This window comes from Pristiophorus japonicus, chromosome 5 (assembly GCF_044704955.1).
Source record: "Pristiophorus japonicus isolate sPriJap1 chromosome 5, sPriJap1.hap1, whole genome shotgun sequence".
In the NCBI taxonomy this organism is placed as follows: domain Eukaryota; kingdom Metazoa; phylum Chordata; class Chondrichthyes; family Pristiophoridae; genus Pristiophorus; species Pristiophorus japonicus.
The window spans coordinates 21168493-21189636 of NC_091981.1; the positions used below are offsets into that span (position 1 = coordinate 21168493).

Genomic DNA, 21144 nt, shown 5'->3' on the forward strand with positions numbered 1-21144 from the left:
TGAGGATGGGCATGTTATGTAGCCTTGTCCTCGTGTTAGTTGCCTGATTGTCCACCACCATTCTTAACTGGATGTGATAGAGTTCAGAATCGTTGGTTGTGGGACCCCTTAGCTCTGTATAGCCTTTTAATGTTTACCATGCAAGTAGTCTTGTGCAATAGCTCGACTAGGTTCTCAGCGCATGCTAAGAAATGCCGAGTGATGTTTATGACTTGCCCTCTACAATCCACATTGAACCAGGATTGGTCTCCTGATTTGATGGTGATCAAGAGCTGGGCCATGAGGTTACAGATTGTGGTAATATACCATTCTGCTAATGGACCACAGCACCATCAGTTTTGGGTTGCTAGATATGTCATTAGTCTGTCTCTCTCAGCACAGTTCGAGTGCCACACTGCACGATGGAGGATGTCCTCATGGGGGAGACAAGACTGTCTTCACAAGGACTCTGCTGTTGTCATTTCTATGAATGTTGCCATGAACAGTTATATCCACAACTGGTAGGTTAGTGCGGATGAGGTCAAGTAGGTTACTGTCTTGAGTCGGTTCCTCACCGCCTGAAGCTGGCCCAGTCTGGCAATTATGTCCTTCAGGACTCAACCAGGTCAGTCAATGGTGGTACTACCTAGCCACTCTTGGTGTTGGACATTGAAGTCCCATGCTCAGAGTACATTATATGCCTGTTACCTTTAGTTCTTCCTCCCAAGTAGAGTATACTGATTCGTCATTTGTACACGTGGGGGGGCGGGGGGCGGTGGTGGGGGAGTAGGTGGTGAGTAGGCAATATGAGTTTCTTCCCTTGACCTTTGACCTGAAATAATGTGACATCATAGGGTCCGGGGTCAAAGTCACAGGACCACTCCCATCCCACGTTGTGCCCTCACTTGCCAGTGATGATATCCTGCCACAAATTGCTGTAAAGGCGTGAGTTGGATTTTTTTTCCTCACCCTTCAGGTCGTGTTAATTTTCCACCGCAAATTGTTGGAAATACAAATTGATAATGGGGCATCTGGGACGTCATGAACGTCTAGTCCAATAGTCTATCTCCGACAGATCAAACGCCCAAATAAGATGAATTAGAGTCAAATTAGATATAGAATGAGAAAAGAGGCAGAAAGGAAAAGTATGAAAAAAAAAGTTACATTTAAGAAACCTCTAGAAACAATTTACTACCTGCAGAAGTGAGACACCACAGTTTCAATTGTTCCCTTTCTGGGCCTCCAATATTGAGTTTCATTTCAGGACCATAAATCACATCATTAGCAGGCTCCTTACATGAAATACTAGTCCTAAATGTCTGTGATGAGATTCATTTGTATTTACGGCATAAATCCAGCAATTTATTAACACTCATGGGGAAATTGATGACTGGATCAAGGAAGTAAAGGGAAGAATAGAGATGGACCATGTGAAGGCAAGGGAGGAGTGGCAATGTTAATTACATTTTCCAATTCAGAAAACGGCACCAATACAGTCATCAGTGTACCGGAAAAAGTGATGAGGGAGGGAACCCAATTAGAACCAGAACAAAGAATTTTCCATGTATCCCACGAAAAGGCAGGCATAGCTTGGATCTGAAGAAGCTGAGGGCCCTCAGGCCATCCTGGTGGGGGATGGAGGTGTAGAGGGATTTAATGACCAAAACGAAAAGGAGACGATTAGGGCCAGGAAACTGAAAATTGTTAAAAGTGGAGGCGGGCAATGGAAGTGCCACAGATGTAGGTGAGAAGAGACTAGACAAGGGGAGAAAAAATAGAGCGTAGACCGGAAGAAATTAGTTCCGTGGGCAAAAACAGGCTGAAACAATGGTTCTCCCAGGGAAGTCCTGCATGTAGGAGGTAGAAGCGAGCTGTGCACAGTTGGAGGCTGTGGAGGAAGATCTTCAGAAGAGATGAGGTCAGTGACTGGGAAATGATGGCTTGATGTTTGATGGTGTGGTCATGATCCAGGGGAAAGTAGGAGGAGGTGTCAGAGAGTGGCATTCAGCGTCCGCAAGGTAGAGGTCAGTTCGACAAACTTTAATAGAGATTGACATAGTTAAAATGTTTCATGAATTTCTTTGATGTCAGTGATTCTTGATTATTCAGCACCCAAAGATTCTAAATTTGTATTTAAATCTGCCATGAAATACTTTGTGTCCTTTTATTGGTCTAGGACTATTTCTACACATAACAACAATTTGCTTTTATATAGTGCCTTTAACATCTTAAAGCGCTTCACAGGAGCATTATCGAACAACATTTGCCAAACAAAATTTGCCATTAAGCTAAAAGCTTCGACAAAGAGGTAGGTTTTAAGGAGCAACTTAAAGGAGAAGAGAGAGGTAGAAAGTGGAAAGGTTTAGAGAGGGCTTTCCTAGACTGCTGAAAACATGGCCACCGATAGTGGAGCGATGTTGATCAGAGATGCGCAAGGGGCCAGAATTGGAGGAGCACAGAGATCTCCGAGGGTTATAGGGCTGGAGGAGATTACGGAGACAGGGAGGGACGAGGCCATGGAGGGATTTGAAAACAAGAATGAGAATTTTAAAATCAAGGCGTTGCTGGACAGAGAGCCTGTTTTTTTTTTTATATATGTACCCTGTACAGCCACCAGAAGGCACATACCTTGGAGTCCCAAGGGATCCCATAATCCCTTGGGAGCACAGGTACTTAAGGAGGCCTCACAGGTTGGAGAAGCACTCTGGAGACCTGCAATAAAAGACTACGGTCACACTTTACTTTGATCTCTCAGTATTCAGTCAGACTCTTTCTTCATACATAACAGAGCCAGTGTTGGTCAGGGAGCACAGAGGTGATGGATGAATGGGACTTGGTATAAGTTAGGATATGGGCTGCAGAGTTTTGGATGAGCTCAAGTTTACACAGGGTGCAAGGAGGGAGGCCGGACAGGGGAACATTAGAATAGTCGAGTCTAGAGGTAACCAAAGCATGGACGAGTGTGTCAGCAGTAGCTGAGCTGAGCTGCATCAAGGGCGGTGAGTAGCATACAATACAAAAGAAATATAATGATTCACCCACTCATCCCAGCCTTTTCCATTAATGAATTAAGTTGAAGAAAATGCTGACAATTTGAAATGATATGAAGGATGCTATCTTGCCACAAACCAGCAAATATTAGATCGATTTTGTTTACTGCTTTTCTTTTCCAACTGCATTTCTTTTCAGAAATCAGAATGTCGCACCTCAAAGTATCACATTGCCAGAGAGAAATAAGTTGTGATTGGCTGAAATAAGTGAAATGTTAAATTACAGTCAATTACTACCATTGAAAAATGAATAAGCTGCAGAAAGCCAGGAAACAAATTCCTCATTTTTCAATCAAAGCTACCAATTACTAACGAGCTGGCAGCAAAAACTAACCAAGCAAATTACTAAAATCATTTTGTGAAGTTGACTGCTCAACATGACGCTGACAGTATTTTTGAAATGATATTGTTTGAATTTATCACTAATGTGAAAATAACATCATAAACTCATGAAAAATTAAACAATTCCAAATAAACTGCTTATTCTGCCAAGAGTTGCCTGTTCAGTATTGTAAATCCCAGAAATGTTTTCTGTGTGAGGCAGACATCTGGGTCAGGAGCCTGTGCCTTTATTTATAGTACTTGGTCAGAGTTTAAGTTACTGCCATTGCACTTTCCATCTACAAAACTTTACTTCATATTCTTTTGATTTTTGTTCGACTTTTATGTCTACTTTTTCTATTGTAAATTCTGATGTCTACATTTATAATGGAAGCTATGTAAACATGTCACACTGTCATTGCACCTTCCTGCCAGTGACAGCACTGTAGCACCTCAGTTTTATATTGTCCAGTTCATCAGCCTGTACAGCAGAGAAACTCTCTTGCTCCAACCAGTTCCAAATTCCCCAAACTGACAAAAAACAATCAGTTGTCTTTTGAAGTCAACTAATCGGGGGGAATTTTAACTCCCCAGGACAGGGGAGTGGGTCAGTGTTAAAAATTCAAAAATGGGAAACCCACCTAATGAAGTCTTGCGTCAATTATATAGGGCTTTGGTGAGAGTACTGTGTACAGCTTTGGTCTCCTTGCCTAAGGAAGGATATACTTGCCTTAGAGGGGATGCCACAATGGTTCACTAAATTGATTCCTGGGATGAGAGAGCTGTCCTGTGAGGAGAGATTGAGTAGAATGGGGCTAGATTCTCTGGAGTTTGGAAAAATGAGAGGTGATCTCATTGAAACATATAAAATTCTTACTTGACAGATTAGATGTTTGAGAGGCTGTTTCCCCTGGCTGGAGAGTTTAGAACTAGCTGTCATAATCTCAGAATAAGGGGTTGACCATTTAGGACAGAGTTGAGGAGAAATTTCTTCACTCCTTTGAGTTGTGAATCTTTGGAATTCTCTACCCCAGAGGGCTGTGGCTCCTCAGTCGTTGAGTATATTCAAGGCTGAGATCGCTAGACTTTTGGGCACCAAGGAAATCAATGGATATTGGGATAGGGCAGGAAAGTGGAGTTGATGTAGAAGATCAGCCATGATATTGAATGGTGGGGTAGGCTCGAGGGGCTGTATAGCCTACTCCTGCTCCTATTTCTTATGAAAAACTGGAGAAGGGGGAGATCGGAGACTAGCTGGGATGGAGGGATTGAAAAGACAATGAGGTGGGGGGAGATTGGAAATGCTGGGTCAGTGTGAGATCATTCATGACTTGGGATGGGGTGGGATTTGGCTGATCGAGGGGGTGGTTTACAGGTAAGATTGGGGGGCCAGAGGGAAGCACTCCTGGCCCACAAGCAGTGCCGAAATAATGTAAAGCATGAACTTTTTAATCCATTGAGATAACTTTGAAAGGACATCGATCTTAGACGATGTACTTGCAAATTGCAGTTGCGGAACATGAGGAGAGCCAAACAGAGATAATACAGGTGAGAAACTGTAAAGGCTAAGAAAGGAACCACTTAGGAAGGGTTCGACAGCCACCTTGCAAATTACTTTGGGGGAGGGACAATGAATAAGAGAGAAAGGTAGACTGCAAAGGACTCCAGGTCAGTCAAGCCAAGGGTAGTTGGACGTACTGGCCTGCAAAGATCTTCTGCGCTTCCACCCCTATAGGTTAGCACTGCCCATTCGTTTGTTTGCTCCACTCATGTTTCTCAGCCTGTTTGCTCATTCACCCACCCTCAGTAGTTGCTAGCTCAACCCCTCACTTGCCCACTGAGTGTTTCCTGACCCATCATCATCTGCTCACTTGTCTACCTTCCCAGCCCAGTTCACTCACCTGCCCAGTCCAAATATTACCTGACTTGTTCTACTCACTCACCACCTTAAGTGCTGCCTTGCATGTCCCCCAAATTTGTATTTCTTTTAGTGCTCTTGCATTCATTTCTAAATGTGGTAAATATGTGTTTCAATAGCGTACGCTTCAAAAAATTTTGGTTACAAGAGCTTTATAAGCATGCCTTCATCTCATTCACCTCAGTGCAACAAATATTTAGGAATTTTCAGGAGTTTTTTCATGGTGCTTTTTTCTGATTTGCCAACCATGAGAAGCCCCCCCCAAAAATGACTCCCATCTTGTCACAAGACCATCCTGCCAAAATCATGAGAAGAAACCTTTCTGAATTATATATGCAGTACCACAGCAATTTTGTCAGATGTATATTCCAGATGTATTTGACGTGTCAAATTGAAATGACGCGTTCACTCTCTAGAAACAGAAAAGTTCCATTTTTTAAAAGAAGGTAAATATTTAAAAGCTTTCCACATGAATTTGAACATGTCTTGTCTCTCTCTATCTGCAGGTAGTGGTGATTATTACTGTAGTGGGAATGACTTGACCAACTTCACTGATATTGGGTCAGAAGGAGTGGAACAGAAGTCCAAGAATTCAGGAGCACTACTGAAGTGAGCAATGGGTGACTATTAAAATATTCTGGAGGCATCGGCAGTGATAGAACTCTAAATCTATTGTACACACATAACTGATATGGGAAATAAACTCCTTGTTATATGGAATATGGCTGCAATATTCAATGTTTATTGCAGTTTTCTCCCAGGCTTATATTAGAATATCTCAGAATAAGTTTTGTTTTATAAATAGTCATTTATATCCACTAAGAAATATATTTAAATAGTAGCACTTATTTATTACTGTTTTCAGGAGACTTTTTAATTAATTATTGTAGTATTTTGCCCTTGTTGAAATGTATTTTTTTCAATAACCTCATTAACCTGACTGATGTGGTTTAATTCTCCTCCAACAGGAGATATGTAAGCCATTACATTGATTTTCCAAAGCCACTCATTGCTGTAATTAATGGTCCTGCTGTTGGAGTTGCTGTCACTGCCTTGGGATTATTTGATGTAGTCTACGCCACTGATAAAGTGAGTCTTCTCATGTGTTCTCATCTGGTTAATCATTTTTATATTTATTTGCTAAAATATCTGCTGTTTTGCTGCAGCAAACACAAAATAGCCTTTATGTTGGAGAAGAATGCGAATGTATCGAATCAATGTTGTGTTTTTTCCTCAATGCAGGCCACATTCCATGCACCATTTAGTGAACTTGGTCAAAGTCCAGAAGGCTGCTCATCTTACACCTTCCCTAAGATGATGGGTACTGCCAAGGTATGGATAGCAAGTTATATCTTCTTAACAAATCATACTGAGCAAGCACATTATAAACTTAGTTGTATTTAGCATAATAGTTAATCATCATCTTAGGCAGTCCCCTGGAGTTGAGGATGACTTGCTTCCACATTAAAGAGTTCTGAGATGACAGTTGAGACCAATGCGGGATCTACAGTCTGCCACAGGTGGGGCAGATGGTGGTTGGAGGGACGGGTGGGTGGGGCGCTTAATTTGTCGTATGCTCCTTCCGCTGTTTGTACTTGGCTTCCGGCGAAGAGATTCGAAGTGTTCAGCGCCTTCTCGGCTGCTTCTGCTCCACTTTGAGCAGTCTTGGGCCAGGGATTCCCAAGAGTCGGTGGGGATGTTACATTTTTTTCAATGTTTACTGATGCATAGCCATATTCAGGTTTGAAAGAAATAAATCACTAGAAATGCATAATTCTACACACTGCTAATTTAGTTAGTGCAGTTTCACATGCGGCATTTAATTTTCTATGAAATTGGTCCAGGAAAAAGAATTATAGTCACACCCAACTTTTTATGAACATTAACAAATGGAGAAAAATGTGCCCCAAAATTGTAGCAATAAAAACTCAGGTTTGCACATTTTTTTTAATTCTTTATTTTCGGGATGCATTTACTGTCTATCTATACTTTCCCTGAGAAGGTTGTGACGGGGCTTACTGGAAGTAATTGCGCTATAACTGTATGCCTTGGTAGGCCACTTCAGAGAGAACCACATAGTGTGAGACTGAAGTCGCATGTAGACCAAAGTGGGAAGGGGTGGCAGGATTCCTTCCCTGAAAAATATTAGTCAACTACGTGGGTTCTTTCTCAATCTGGCAGCATTCATGGCCATTCTTTTTGATTTATTGAATTCAGTTTCACAACTTGCCATGGTGAAATTTGAATTTGTGACCCTTTGTACCAGTCCAGTACCATAACCACTATACTATTGTATCATTGTTATATGAACACAATCTGAAAGGAATAGCTCAGAACTTTTGACACATTCAGTGATCGTATAACCCTGAACCCTAAGCCTTCTGCTTTTTATTTGCAGGCAACGCCACAAAACTAGAGCACAGAAATTTTAGTAAAATGATTTATTGTCTTGTAAAATGTTATGACTGAAGTTCAGTTAAAACTTCTGCCTTCTTTATTTTTAAAATGTGATGACCACAAGTTGGGGCGCCATGTAGGATGTTGTATTCCACAAACTGCTTTTATGGCAATAATGTAGGAAACCACAGAAACCACTACTCGTATTCAATTTGCCTCTAAGGTTAAGGGAGATTATGTGATCTTATTAACAAGGGCCAAAGTATGAGAGAAACATGGTTGAATGCTTGCGAAAGGTAATAGAAAAACTTTTTCTGATGAAGAATGTCAATGTTGTGAATGCAATTTCCCCCTTCCTCCATTTTTTGTTCCCACCGTGTACACCAAATAAATCAGGTCTACCAAAAGTTAGAAGTAAGCAAATGTTCTCCATACATGACCCCAAAAATGGACCTTAAACTGCCTCAGGCCATAGTCCACCAGTGTGACCTTGTGATCCGTCTTCAGTGAGTTTGCCAATTTAGTGTCAGTTACTCCTGACTTTTGGGAGGTGTTGTGTTGTGGAATCCTACCCATTAGGAACTGGATGTGTCATGAACCTTACCACATCAGTGATGGACAGCGATGATTCATTCAGGTAGGTGATGCAGATGCTTCGAGATATAAAGCTTGTTAAACACATGTATAGAGAACATTTGCTTACCTCTAACTTGTCATGGGGAAATGTTCTTTAAGTTAACTCCATTGAAGCAACAATCTCTGCTCAAACAATTCCTTAAATCAGCAATTCTTGTCCGTGAATATTTCTATTCGTGCGGGCCTCACAAAATATTTATTTTAACTAACATTTTCATTTAGATGATATCCATTAACTAGCACATATTTATAGACGACATGGGCTTAATGGTTTACCCAAAAATAACCCTGATGTAAAACTACATTCTATGGCTAATGAATGAACATCACATTTGAGTGAGTTGTGTATGTCACAACTGAGCCTGATCCTATCCTGTCCACACAAGTATGCTTCCAGTCGGGATTGCTGGGTAGGGATCAGGAGGAGGACGCCTTTGCAATTTCTTCCCTGCCCCCAATGTGTGGGAGAGAGAGTAAGCGTGTGTGTTAGTGTAAGACACTATCAGGTTTGGCTGTGATGACCCACCCCTCTATAATTGAACACATTGGGCTAAAGATTTGGGTGCGCCCTGTTTGGGGACGGTAACACTCACGAGGCGTGAGACTTTGCACCAGGCGCAGAAGTCTCGCCTCTCGTGAGAAATTGGGGTTACTGCCTCGGAAAGGAAGTGGAGCGCTTTCTAGGGCGGTAGCGGGGCGCACGGCTCAGCAGCGCTACGCACTGGGCCACGAAGTACTGCCACGTAGGAGGGGCCCTTCCCTTAATTAAAGGGAAAGGCCCAAGCTGCATACTCTGCAGGAAAAAATGGACCACCGGGGTGCAGGGGTGCCGCGCGATCATCCCGGCACTCGAGCAGAGCGCCGGGCTGACCGATCGCGGCACCAACCCTGCATCCAAAACGGCAACGGGGTGCACAAGAAAACCGGCCCTTTTTTTTCCCCCAACAGCAGCCCACCTCCCCTTTAACTTGCACCCCACTCAAAGCTGGCCGCCCGGTACACATCCCCTGAAGCTGTTGCTGTCATCGCCTGCTGCAGCTTTGGGGTGTGATACCTAATTTAGGGTCCGGTGCGTTAATGGGGCGCTGCGCATGGTGATGACGTCAGCATCGACGACGCAGCAGAGCAGGGCGCTACGTGTTCCTGCCGCCGCTAAACTCCCGCTGAATTTAACACGAGTCGTTAGCGGTGCCACACCTGGCCACAAAGTCACTTGCGCCCCCGGGAGCGCTGACAGGCGGCGCAAATGACCCGAATAAAAAGGAGTTATTAAAAAGAATATGTTGTTGCTGAAGCATGTGCAAGGCTATAATTTACATGAATAAATATACTGCCAGTCTGCTTTCCTTACTTCTATTGAGTTGATTGTGCCATGAGTGATTACATTTCAATAAATCATTGGTTATCATGGTATGCTACAGTTATGCCACAGGTTTTAGGTATACTCTCTTGTGCTGATGTAGTGAGGCTGCAGGGTCACACATGTGATGACCTGATTTAAAGCCGCCCAAAATCAGCAAATTGCAGCTGCATTTTATTTAAGCTGCCTATAATTGGGTTTTTTAAAGTTTAAATTGCGTAGCACCCCGTTTAGGGCAATTACCTTTTCGGCAGACAAATGCTCCTACAAATCATCATTTTGAATCTTCGCAAGAATATAATGTAAAGTTTCAAATATCAAGGAGTAAGCAGAAGCTTAAAAATTAATCTAGGTATTCAGGTGATTTATGTAAATCGCAACAGGTTCCCACTGGTTCTGTAGTTTAGTTCCACTCCAGCGGGGAGCTTGTTGACTCTGAGGCGGAGCATGGCAGCAAGGAAGTTTGAGAAGAGGGTTGGGGCAATGACACAGCCCTGTTTGACCCGGGTCCGGACGTGGAATGGGTCTGTAATGGATCCGTTGGTAAGAATCATGGCCTGCATATCATCGTGGAGCAGGCGGAGGATGGTGACGAACTTTTGGGTCATCCGAAACGGAGGAGGACGCTCCATAGACCCTCACGGTTGACTGTGTCAAAGGCCTTTGTAAGGTCGAAGAAGGCCATATATAAGGGCTGGTGCTGTCCCCTACATTTTTTCTGCAGCTGTCGTGCTGCAAAAATCATGTCCGTTGTGCCCCGTAGGGGATGAAATCCGCACTGTAACTCCAGGAGGAGCTCCTCGGCCACAGCATATGTTGCAATTTTGAACTCATTGATTGGATTACAATGTCCTAGCTCACTTACGGGTGTTCTGTTGTTCTATGTGTAGTCAGTTCAAAGCTATCTATTATCATGGGGGTTTAAGTAAGTACTAAATTATATTATTTCTATCATCCCATCAGGCCAATGAAATTCTCCTGTTCAACAAGAAATTAACAGCAGCTCAAGCCTGTGAACGGGGACTGGTAACTGAGGTATTCCCTGACAGTACATTCCAGAAAGAGGTTTGGAAAAGGTTGCTTGCTTATGCAAAACTACCTAAAAATGTACGTAAACATTTTAACTAGAATACTTTAAGTAACATTTTTCAAGCTGGTATGAAAATGTAGTTTATACTTGGATTGTCTGCTCACTCTTACTCCCTGATGTCACTTCCATTTCGGATTCAAAAGCCCATACTTTTTCCTTTCTTATATTATTTGGAATATAAAGAGCAGAGGCACAACATGGGTTTACAATACATTTTATATTTAAATTCTTGTATCTGTACCACTTATGCATTTGCTATCGCATTTTACTTATATTTTATTCACTGACTCAAAAGTAAAACTGTAGCAAATGAGAAGTGGAGGTAGAGAATACACAAATCAACAATGACTAGAAAGGGACCAATGAGACATGGAGAAGGATGGAGGAGTGAAAGGGGGACAGAAGAGCTGGAAAACGAGGGTGACAAAAGGAGAAGAGGGAAAAGAGAGGGACAGAATGAGAGAGGGGAATGAGCGGTAAGAGGAGGGTTTGGAAACAGAGGGAATAATAGAAGGGCACAAGGAAAGTGAGGGGGCAGGAGGGCAGTGAGAGAGAAAAGAATATGAGAGGAATAAGAAAAATGTGAAGGGACGAGACAGATATAAGTGAAGAAAGTGAGATAGTAACGAAGCAAGAATTCAAGGTAAAAATAAGTGGTGAAGGAGAGACCATTTTTTCATATTAGTATTCTTAATTACAAGGACTGAGATTTTTTTTCTTGTAAATAGTTGCAAAAAAAGGAAATGATTTGAGAGCTACTTAATTATAATTTTTGCTTGTGTATTGTCAATGTTCAGTTGTCACATGAACACATCACTGGCGTGTGTAGGCTTAAAAATATTCAAATAAAATACACTTTGCTTCAGAGCACTGTGATTTTGTTCCAGCAAAATTAGGTGTGCTCATCCCTGGCTCTTATCCCCACCTGAGTAGAGCAGAGCTTGAAGTTATGTCTATCCTTGCTCATGTTACTGAGTGTTGGGTAACGCATCTGCTCGGATTTTAAGACTGGGATAACTCTAGAGAATAGAACTGTTTAATAACCATTCAGCGATAAATAGGTTTCATTGTGTAAACATATTGATGGAAATCTTTATAGGCGTTATTACTTTTCTGCCTCGTAACTGTTTATTATTTCAAAGATTGTCATCCAAGGATTCAAAACACTGTTTAGCTTTACATTCATTATCCATTGCTCCATGCATAAAATTGAAGCATATTATGGCTGATGATGCCAATGTGCCAATCTATATGGTGAGATATACTGAGCAGGAAGTTGGGGGCTGAAGGCCCAGTTGAAGGGATGCAGGGTTTTTAAAGACTGAGAAGGAGGAGGGGTGATTTTGGGAGCGAGTCTCCGAAAGCAAGCGTTACTGAAATCTTACTTTGTTGATGAGGATGGGGAACAAGTAGTAATTTAGCTTCATAGCCCCAGGCTGTAGGCTGAACCCACGACACAAATTTCCAAATTTGATATGAAAGCTGGAATAGGGACCTTCCAGTTCATTTATATGGGCCCACAGCAGTCGATGAAGTGAGGTGAGGATAGGGGCGATGGATTGTGGAGTGAGGTGAGGATAGGGGCGATGGATTGTGGAGTGAGGTGAGGATAGGGGCGATGGATTGTGGAGTGAGGTGAGGATAGGGGCGATGGATTGTGGAGTGAGGTGAGGATAGGGGCGATGGATTGTGGAGTGAGGTGAGGATAGGGGCGATGGATTGTGGAGTGAGGTGAGGATAGGGGCGATGGATTGTGGAGTGAGGTGAGGATAGGGGTGATGGATTGTGGAGTGAGGTGAGGATAGGGGCGATGGATTGTGGAGTGCGGTGAGGATAGGGGCGATGGATTGTGGAGTGAGGTGAGGATAGGGGCGATGGATTGTGGAGTGCGGTGAGGATAGGGGCGATGGATTGTGGAGTGAGGTGAGGATAGGGGCGATGGATATGAAGAGTTGAGCTGCAAAATTCTGGATTTGGACTAGGTGTCAGTCATAGCTCAATGATAACATTTGCCTCTGAGTTGAAGGTTGACAGTCACTCCTTTCATCAGAGCCTGAATATCATCGGCCTTTGAATGTGGAAGAGAAATGTTTGTCTGTTCTGTCTGTGGGAAAAGATTTCAAATATCAGTGTGACTGGAAAAGTACCGAGACACACACACACACACCCGAGTGAGAGTGTTCCAGTGCAGAAAAGAGTGACATCGTCAAGGTCCAGGTCGGTGATTGAAGCATGGGCAGACACAGCAGGAGCGGCGAGGTCGGAGCGAAGGAGCGGCGAGAGACTGAAGAGGGACATGATCGGGGCCCAGGGGCAGCACGGGCCAGCCCACACTGCAATATGTGTGCGCACTGGGTCCGTGCAGCAGAGCAGGTCTCCAGTTGTCTTGGATAACCCTTGCCACTGGACCAAGACCTAGCTCTAACAAACCCGTGTGTTGGCTGGTGTGCAACGGCCACCACACGTTAAAAAAAATCCACGCACAGGCATCTTCCGCCCTTCAAGATGTAGTTCAGGATCTGGAATATTAGGTCCTTCATTGAAACACCTGTTTTGGCATGGGAAGCAAGTCATCCTCGTTTCGAGGGACTGCCTATGATGATGATGATGATGACTATATGGTGAATAATGTAATCATTCTGTATCCCTGCTTTGTGTGTTACAGGCAGTATCTGGTGTCACTTTATGCTTTGAATATAAATTGTACCATCCGTATTCTTACTACATTTTTCACTTCAAATTTTTATATATTTATACTGCCTTTAATCATCATTTCAATGGTTTTTCGTTGCAAGATATTATTTTGGTAATTGTAATTATTTTAAATAAAACATGTAGACTAACTGGATCAAATGATGCTGTTTTTATTGATGATTTCAGATCTTATAGAACATAACGGACTCATTTTTAAGGATTTAATATTATTATCCATGTTAATTTCATTTCAGTCTCTGGCCTTTTCAAAGCAGCTAATAAGAAATGTTGAAAAGGAAAAACTGCATGCTGTCAATGGCCAGGAATGTGACAGACTGGTGGAGAGATGGTCATCTGAAGAATGTATGAATGCCATCATGGGCTTTTTTGAAAAAAAGTCCAAGTTATGATTCTGTTTCCCCACTATTCAGTAATTGACATCCAGAAATCCAAATACTAGTTATGATTGCATAACATCATTATGCTGTTAATGTTTTGAATTAGGTTAAAATTTTCATTGTCAATATTGCATTGCAATGTAATTATTAAACAGTCGGCCAAACTGCACTGTGGTTTTCCTGTGCTAATTACCCTAAATGTATACCTTCAAATATTATGTGTCATTACTATTTTGGAAAATTATGGAGGGGGGGAGGAGAGCTGAAATCAGAAACACTATCAGAATGTGTGAAATTGAAACAAATTGCAATGTTAAGTTGCTCATGTACGTTTAAAATCTGTAATTTTGCCTCATAAATGGATAATACCAATAACAATAAAAATGTTTTTCTGGAAGTGTATTTGAATGAATATTAATTGCTTTGCATGCTGACAGTATATCGCTGAACACAACTTGTGCGCTATTCTGTCCAGAAAAGATCACTGAATCAATGGGCCCATATCTGCACAGCTCTTGGAGGATGAACCATCTATACAGCATCTCAGGCATGTCTTTTCTTACTGACCACCTTTAAGAGAAAATATTTGGAAAGTTAAAATAACGCAAAGTAAATATAATTTAATCATGAATCACGGTACCAATTAGAACCTAATTCCTTAATTAAAGAGTATCTGTTATAAAATGGAGACAGAATTCAGTTTTATATAATAAACATTTTATTAAAAATAGCCACCTACATAAATGTCTTGTAATCACCCTAACGGAACCCCTTTCAAAATCGAAATTGAAAATATATTTTTCTTTCTCCATTTATGTCCACATTTAAAAATATATATATTTTAACCATGAATGTTGATTGCATTATTTGGATAGTGATTTGAATGACTTATTTATCTTCCAGTGTGAGAATTTAAATGAGCACACTTAAAACTGGAAATTTAAAGCAGTATCCAAATTAATACTGTGGACTAGATTTTGGCTTTAAGTTGTAAGCGAATCACCTAGGGACACTGTCCCTTTCAAACATTCATCCATCCCTATGCACTGCCATTTTAGTCATGTGATCATTTCTGTTGTATTTAACACTGTTCGGAGTTGAACCATTAGTTCTTTTTCTCTCATTGCGTACACAAAGAAGTCTTTTGCAATTTTGTTGTTTTCGATGCTGCAAAATATGATGGTTTTATAATATACAGATCTCAGTCGTCCTTGATTTGGGCCGCATAGCGCCCGTTTTTCAGGCGCTACTCGGCCTCCTATGGCCCCAAAATGGCGGGCAGGATGTGTGTGCGCACACTTTCGATCGGAAGTACACCACCCGTCACATTGGGCAAGGACAATGTCCTTTACCCACACCTGAAGTAAGCATTAGTCACTTTGTATATACAAATCAAGGACCTAGCATCTGCTTCAGGTCTCTGCTACAACATTGGTTTGCCCCGAGGTTACCTCAGGGAAAATCAATCTTAAGCATCGCTTAAATTTTTGTAATTTTTTTTTTAAAACCTAAGTACTCACAAACCTAAGCAATCCCATCGCCACAGTCCCGAGTTCCAGACTCCCCAATCTTGACTCACCCGGCCCCCGATCCTTACTCGGCTCCCTGATCCTGATGCTTAAATGCTTATCTGTGCAGCGACCCAAACTTGGAGCACCTACGTCCTCCAGCAGTGTCGTCTTCATTAAAAAGAAAGACTTGGATTTATATAGCGCCTTTCACGACCGCCGGATGTCTCAAAACGCTTTACAGCCAATGAAGTCTTTTTGGAGAGTAGTCACTGTTGTAATGTGAGAAACGTGGCAGCCAATTTGCACACAAGCAAGCTCCCACAAAGAGCAATGTGATAATGACCAGATAATCTGTTTTTATTATGTTAATAGAGGGATAAATATTGGCCAGGACACCGAGGATAACTCCTCTGCTCTTTTTCAAAATAGTGCCATGGGATCTTTTATGTCCACTTGAGAGAGCAGATGGGGCCTCGGTTTAGCGTCTCATCCGAAAGACGGTACCTACAACAGTGCAGCACTCCCTCAGCACTGCACTGGAGTGTCAGCCTAGATGTTTTGTGCTCAAGTCCCTGGAGTGGGATTGAATCCACAACCTTCTGACTCAGAGGCGAGAGTGCTACCCACTGAGCCACAGCTGACATTATGATAAGGTCTGAGGCACAATATCTGGGGCTCCTCAGACCTCACCATTTGTGTGTGGGAGAATATGCTGCCCTGTGGGGGCAGTGGGGGTACACGCACAAAATTCAGCACTTCTGAATTTAACCCCCTTGATTATTTTTGAAAGCTTGATATAATTTTGTTGAATTACAAACCAGCTTTTTTGTCAGTGTGAGATTTATTTTTCACGCCTTTCTATTGACCACGGAGGTTTCAGTTCTAATTGCTTCCTATTCCACCTCGAGTAAATGATAGCTTCCAGTTTCAAGGTCTTCAAAGGTCACTGATCCTTCCCAATGGCTTGTGCACTACCCGCTAATGTTTTAGAAGTGTACTGCTCCAAACTCGGTAAAGGGAATAGGAATGTCTAAGCTCTGATTCTTTCAAGACGTTAACCTCTAACTCCACGTTGGTAAAGGAGTCAGGCGTACGTAGGAAGTATTCCAGTAGAGAAGCATTGGCTGAGCAATGTCTTGCACCAGCTCAATTGGCCAGGGAGCAGACATCGTCGTTCTCTGTGGCTTGTACAGTCTTTTTCAGTATAAGTTGAAAATCTGCTGCACCTCAAAATCCTACAGCTGTGCCCATGTTGGTTGACAAGAGTGATTCAGACTCAATGCAGTTTTCGGCACAACCCAGTACAATGAACTACGGTGTGCTACAAATCAAATCTTCCCTTTCCAATTGATACCAATGCACAAAAGGAGAAAAGGACATTGGCAAACAAACAGCCCCCCCTTCTCCCCACCCGCAAAACAATCTCCAGGAAATGTAATTAATCAAAACCGCTTCTCGGACTTTCTGCAGAACTCTACATCAGATAAATCTGGCAGCAACAGGGTCAAAACTCAGTCTGTCATCTTAGGCAAGTGAAGTTACTTGGATACAGTCCTCAAGGTAACTTAACATAATTAGGTTCAATATAAAAACTCAAAGGTAGAAGGAACAGTCAAAGGTGTACAGATACTTGATTGGGGAAAGAAACAATCTTAGCAAGATAAATTGTGAACAAAAACTGGCAGATAAGACAGTGGACAAAAAATGGGAAAAGTTCACATGAATGATTAGGGTAAAAACTAGACATATTCCAACAGGAAGTAAAGGGCATGTTTCAAAAGCTGGTGCTCTTTGGATGAATAGAGATTAAAAATAGACTTAAAGGACATGTAACAAAACTAGGGCTAATAACACACAAAAATACAGCAGAGTCTAGAATGTATGGAGGGGGAAGCAACAAAAATTAGAAAGACTAATAAAGTTTATGAAGAAAGACTGGCAGATAACAAAAGGTATGAAAATTTAGATTTAGATAGATTTAGATAGGTTAAGCGAATGGGCTAAGGTTTGGCAGATGGAATACAATGTCTGAAAATGTGAGGTCATCCACCTTGGGGGGGGGGGGACAGTAAAAGGGAATATTATTTGAATGGGGAGAAATTACAACATGCTGCGGTGCAGAGGGACCTGGGGGTTCTTGTGCAAGAATCCCAAAAAGTTAGTTTGCAGGTGCAGTAGGTAATCAGGAAGGCGAATGGAATGTTGGCCTTCATTGCGAGAGGGATGGAGTACAAAAGCAGGGAGAGGTCCTGCTGCAACTGTACAGGGTATTGGTGAGGCCGCACCCTGGAGTACTGCGTGCAGTTTTGGTCACCTTACTTAAGGAAGGATATACTAGCTTTGGATGGGGTACAGAGACGATTCACTAGGCTGATTCCGGAGATGAGGGGGTTACCTTATGATGATAGATTGAGTAGACTGGATCTTTACTCGTTGGAGTTCCCAAGGATAAGGGGTGATCTTATAGAAACATTTAAAATAATGAAACAGATAGACAAGATAGAGGCAGAGAGGTTGTTTCCACTGGTAAGGGAGACTAGAACTAGGGGGCACAGCCTCAAAATACAGGGGAACCAATTTAAAACCGAGTTGAGAAGGAATTTCTTCTCCCAGAGGGTTGTGAATCTGTGGAATTCTCTGCCCAAGGAAGCAGTTGAAGGTAGCTCATTGAATGTGTTCAAATCACAGATAGATAGATTTTTAACCAATAAGGCAATTAAGGGTTATGGGGAGTGGGCGGGTAAGTGGAGCTGAGTCCACGGCCAGATCAGCCATGATTTTATTGAGTGGCGGAGCAGGCTCGAGGGGCTAGATGGCCTACTCCTGTTCCTAATTCTTATGAAAACAGAAAATGCTTGGAAATACTCAGCAGGTCAGGCAGCATCTGTGGAGAGAGAAACAGTTCATGTTTCAGGTCATTACCCCTTCACCAGAACTGGAAAAAGTTAGAGATGTAACAAGTTTTTAAGCAAGTGTAGGGGGGAGGAAAGAACAAAAAGGCCTGTGGTAGGGAAGAGATTAAGAGACAAAAGGAATGATGGTGCAAGGCAAAAGGAGATGGTAATGGGGCAAGTTAAGAAATAAATCTCCAGACTCATCTTTTGTATGTTAATTTGCCCCATTGCCATCTCCTTTTGATAACAAAAGGTATAGGACTAACTAGAGATTTTATTTAAAAAAGGGAATCTTGTGGAAGATGAAGGAATGGCAGAGATACTAACAAGTTTTGTCTCAGTTTTCACGCAGAGTGTAGACAGATGAGATTCTGTTAAGTTGATCGGTGTCCTATGCTATGCCATGCATTTCAATGGAAAATTACTGAACATTTCAGTCCATTGTGAGCTTGAGTTCTGGAATGCAAGTGTCAGCATTTTCAAAATGAGGAATGTCTTGCTTTATGCCTTGTTGTATACCTAACACCTTTACTCATATTTGTTAACATTGTGCAGAAGGGGATGTGTAAATTGAGGATTGACTGCAAGGTATGGTACCTATATGTGTGATAATAGAACATTCTTGTGTCTTAGTTGAGCAAGGTTAGATCACGGATGCAGTAAACAGGTTAAGTATAAATATAGCTAAGAGAGCTACAGCTTGTGAAAACAGCCACTTCCTGGATAGAAGTAACTATACTCTTTCTTTACTTTGTGGTTGTGTGAATAAAGTTATTGAAGACAATATATTGTTGAGAGCTTGATTATATGGTGGGGAATTTTAACCCACAGAAATGTTTGGGTCAGGTGGAAAGTGTAAAAAAAATCTCAAACCTAAATAGAACCCACCTTGAACCCTGCCTACTTCCGCTTTTAACAGAGGTGGGGCGGGCAACCAATCCACTCCAATGACACTGAGTATTTCAGATTTTACCTCCATTTAAAATTTAATGCTGTCTGGCCAGGTTTCCCAGACCCGGGAAAACCCATCAGCTAAAGGGAGGTGAGGACTCCTGGTCCCAGCAGGAATGTGTCTTTCCAGCATTGCTTGTGGGCCAGGAGGAGTAGGATTGCTACTCCCCCCGGCCCACCAAGCTAACCTGCTTCCCCCACCCCCACCACCCTGTGATCAGACCCCTGCTGTCATCTGATCTCTTTCCCCCCGCCGCCCCCCGAGCCACAATCTCCTACGACCCAGCCCTTTTCATTTCTACCCTACCCCCAATCCCTGGTCTTTCCGATTCCTCCCTCCTCTGCGCTCCTCAGTTGTGGCCTGGTACCAAAGGCCTATACACATGACAGCCAGCCAGCCTCTCAATCTGGCTAACTGCGCCCAGGAAAGGGAGACAAAAAATTTTAATCTGATCCTGCCGTTAAATTCGGCAGGACCTGAGTGAAACCCATTTTTCCGGGTTTCTCGAATGCAAAACTCTCCCTTCACTCTCTCCCCACCTCCCCATGGTGTCTGAAACCATTAAGGCTCAATCTTTAGAGTTAACGAGTAGTTAGAATGACAGGTACAACAAGAGCCACAGGAGCAATTAGATAGGATAATTATAGATAAGGAAGTAGTACTAAAAAAAATGATGGTACTCAAAGTTGAAAATCCACCAGGCCTTGATGGCATCCATCCTAGAATATTGAGCAAAATGAGGGAGGAAATACTATAGAGGTTCAAACCACAATCTTTCAAACATCCTTAGATATCGAATTTGTACCAAAGAATTGGAGATTTCCCAATGTAAGAACTCTGCTCAAAAAGCAGAACATAATGAATCAGGTCACTATAGGCCTAACATTGGGCCATAAGTATCAAGGGGCCATAATACAGGATAAATTTAACACTCACTCAAAAAGACATGGGTTAATTGAGGACAGCCACCACAGATTGGTAAAAGACAAGTCTGACAAATTTAAATGAGTGATTTGAGGAAATAATGGACTGTATTGATAAAGAAAATGCAATGGGCTTTGTATACAAGTGCCTAGAAATTGGATATAGCCACAAAATGGGCAGTGTTAAGGCCTAATGATGTTGAGCTGCACCACCTCAAAATGGTCTAGTTCATGCTCACTTTTGATTAACATGAGTATAGTCACGATTTCAGCACTAAAACTGCTGCTCACTGGCTTAACGCTCAACAGGTGGACAGTATCGGGGCCAGTCTAATTCCCAATCATGTGTGGCACAGACTTCATTCAGTACTTAAAGGGGAGGTGCAGTGATACTACAGCATCTCATTGTCAAGCCAGTTCACCGTCATGGCGGCAGCTTTAGAAGCAAGTGTAGTAGCGAGCTCTGCACAGGGCACAAGTGGGCTGCAACAAGGAGTTCTGCTGCAAAGGACTCCGATGGGTTGGCCTTCAGAAGAAGGGTGATGGGCATGCACACTGATTTGATAGGTGCAATGACGAGCCTGCCAGAGAGCCTCGTGGTAATGCCAAGGAGCGTGGAAGGGTCCGCCTCCAATATTGCACGGGGCTCTGCACAGAGCTTGGAGCCCAGGATTTCCATGCAGGCAATGATGGGAGACTCCAGAAGAGACCATGTCGACCCAGACATGATGGTGCGTGTGATGAGCGATGTCATGGCTGCCATTGCAGCATAGGCAGAAGCGACTCAACGTCTAAGTGCTGCAGCAGAAGCGCAAACTGCTCACATGCAATCTCTGCTTGGTGGCATCCAAACTCAAACCCCTCTCGTGCAGTCTCAGCTTGATCCCATCCAAGCTCAGTGCTGTCATGCAGTCTCAGCTTGATCCTCTGGTTGAGAGCCCTTCTGGCACCCCTCCTCCCTCTGCGCGCATTTTCTCATCTTCGCTTACTCTGCTGTCCTGAAGATATTCAAGCGCGAGGT

The 21144-nt window shown here is 42.6% G+C and overlaps 1 protein-coding gene across 4 annotated transcripts in view; it reads left to right on the forward strand.

The window, feature by feature from the left end:
• eci2 (enoyl-CoA delta isomerase 2) overlaps window positions 1–14240 on the forward strand; it is a 267830-nt gene extending 253590 nt beyond the window's left edge. For all 4 annotated transcript variants that reach the window (XM_070879800.1, XM_070879802.1, XM_070879799.1 and 1 more), the window contains 5 exons: window positions 5775–5877; window positions 6237–6357; window positions 6511–6600; window positions 10625–10768; window positions 13700–14240. In XM_070879800.1, the coding sequence (XP_070735901.1) occupies window positions 5775–5877; window positions 6237–6357; window positions 6511–6600; window positions 10625–10768; window positions 13700–13855 (614 nt within the window). In that variant the 3' untranslated portion in view covers window positions 13856–14240. The remainder of the gene's footprint in view (window positions 1–5774; window positions 5878–6236; window positions 6358–6510; window positions 6601–10624; window positions 10769–13699) is intronic.
• The last annotated feature ends 6904 nt before the right edge of the window (window positions 14241–21144 follow it).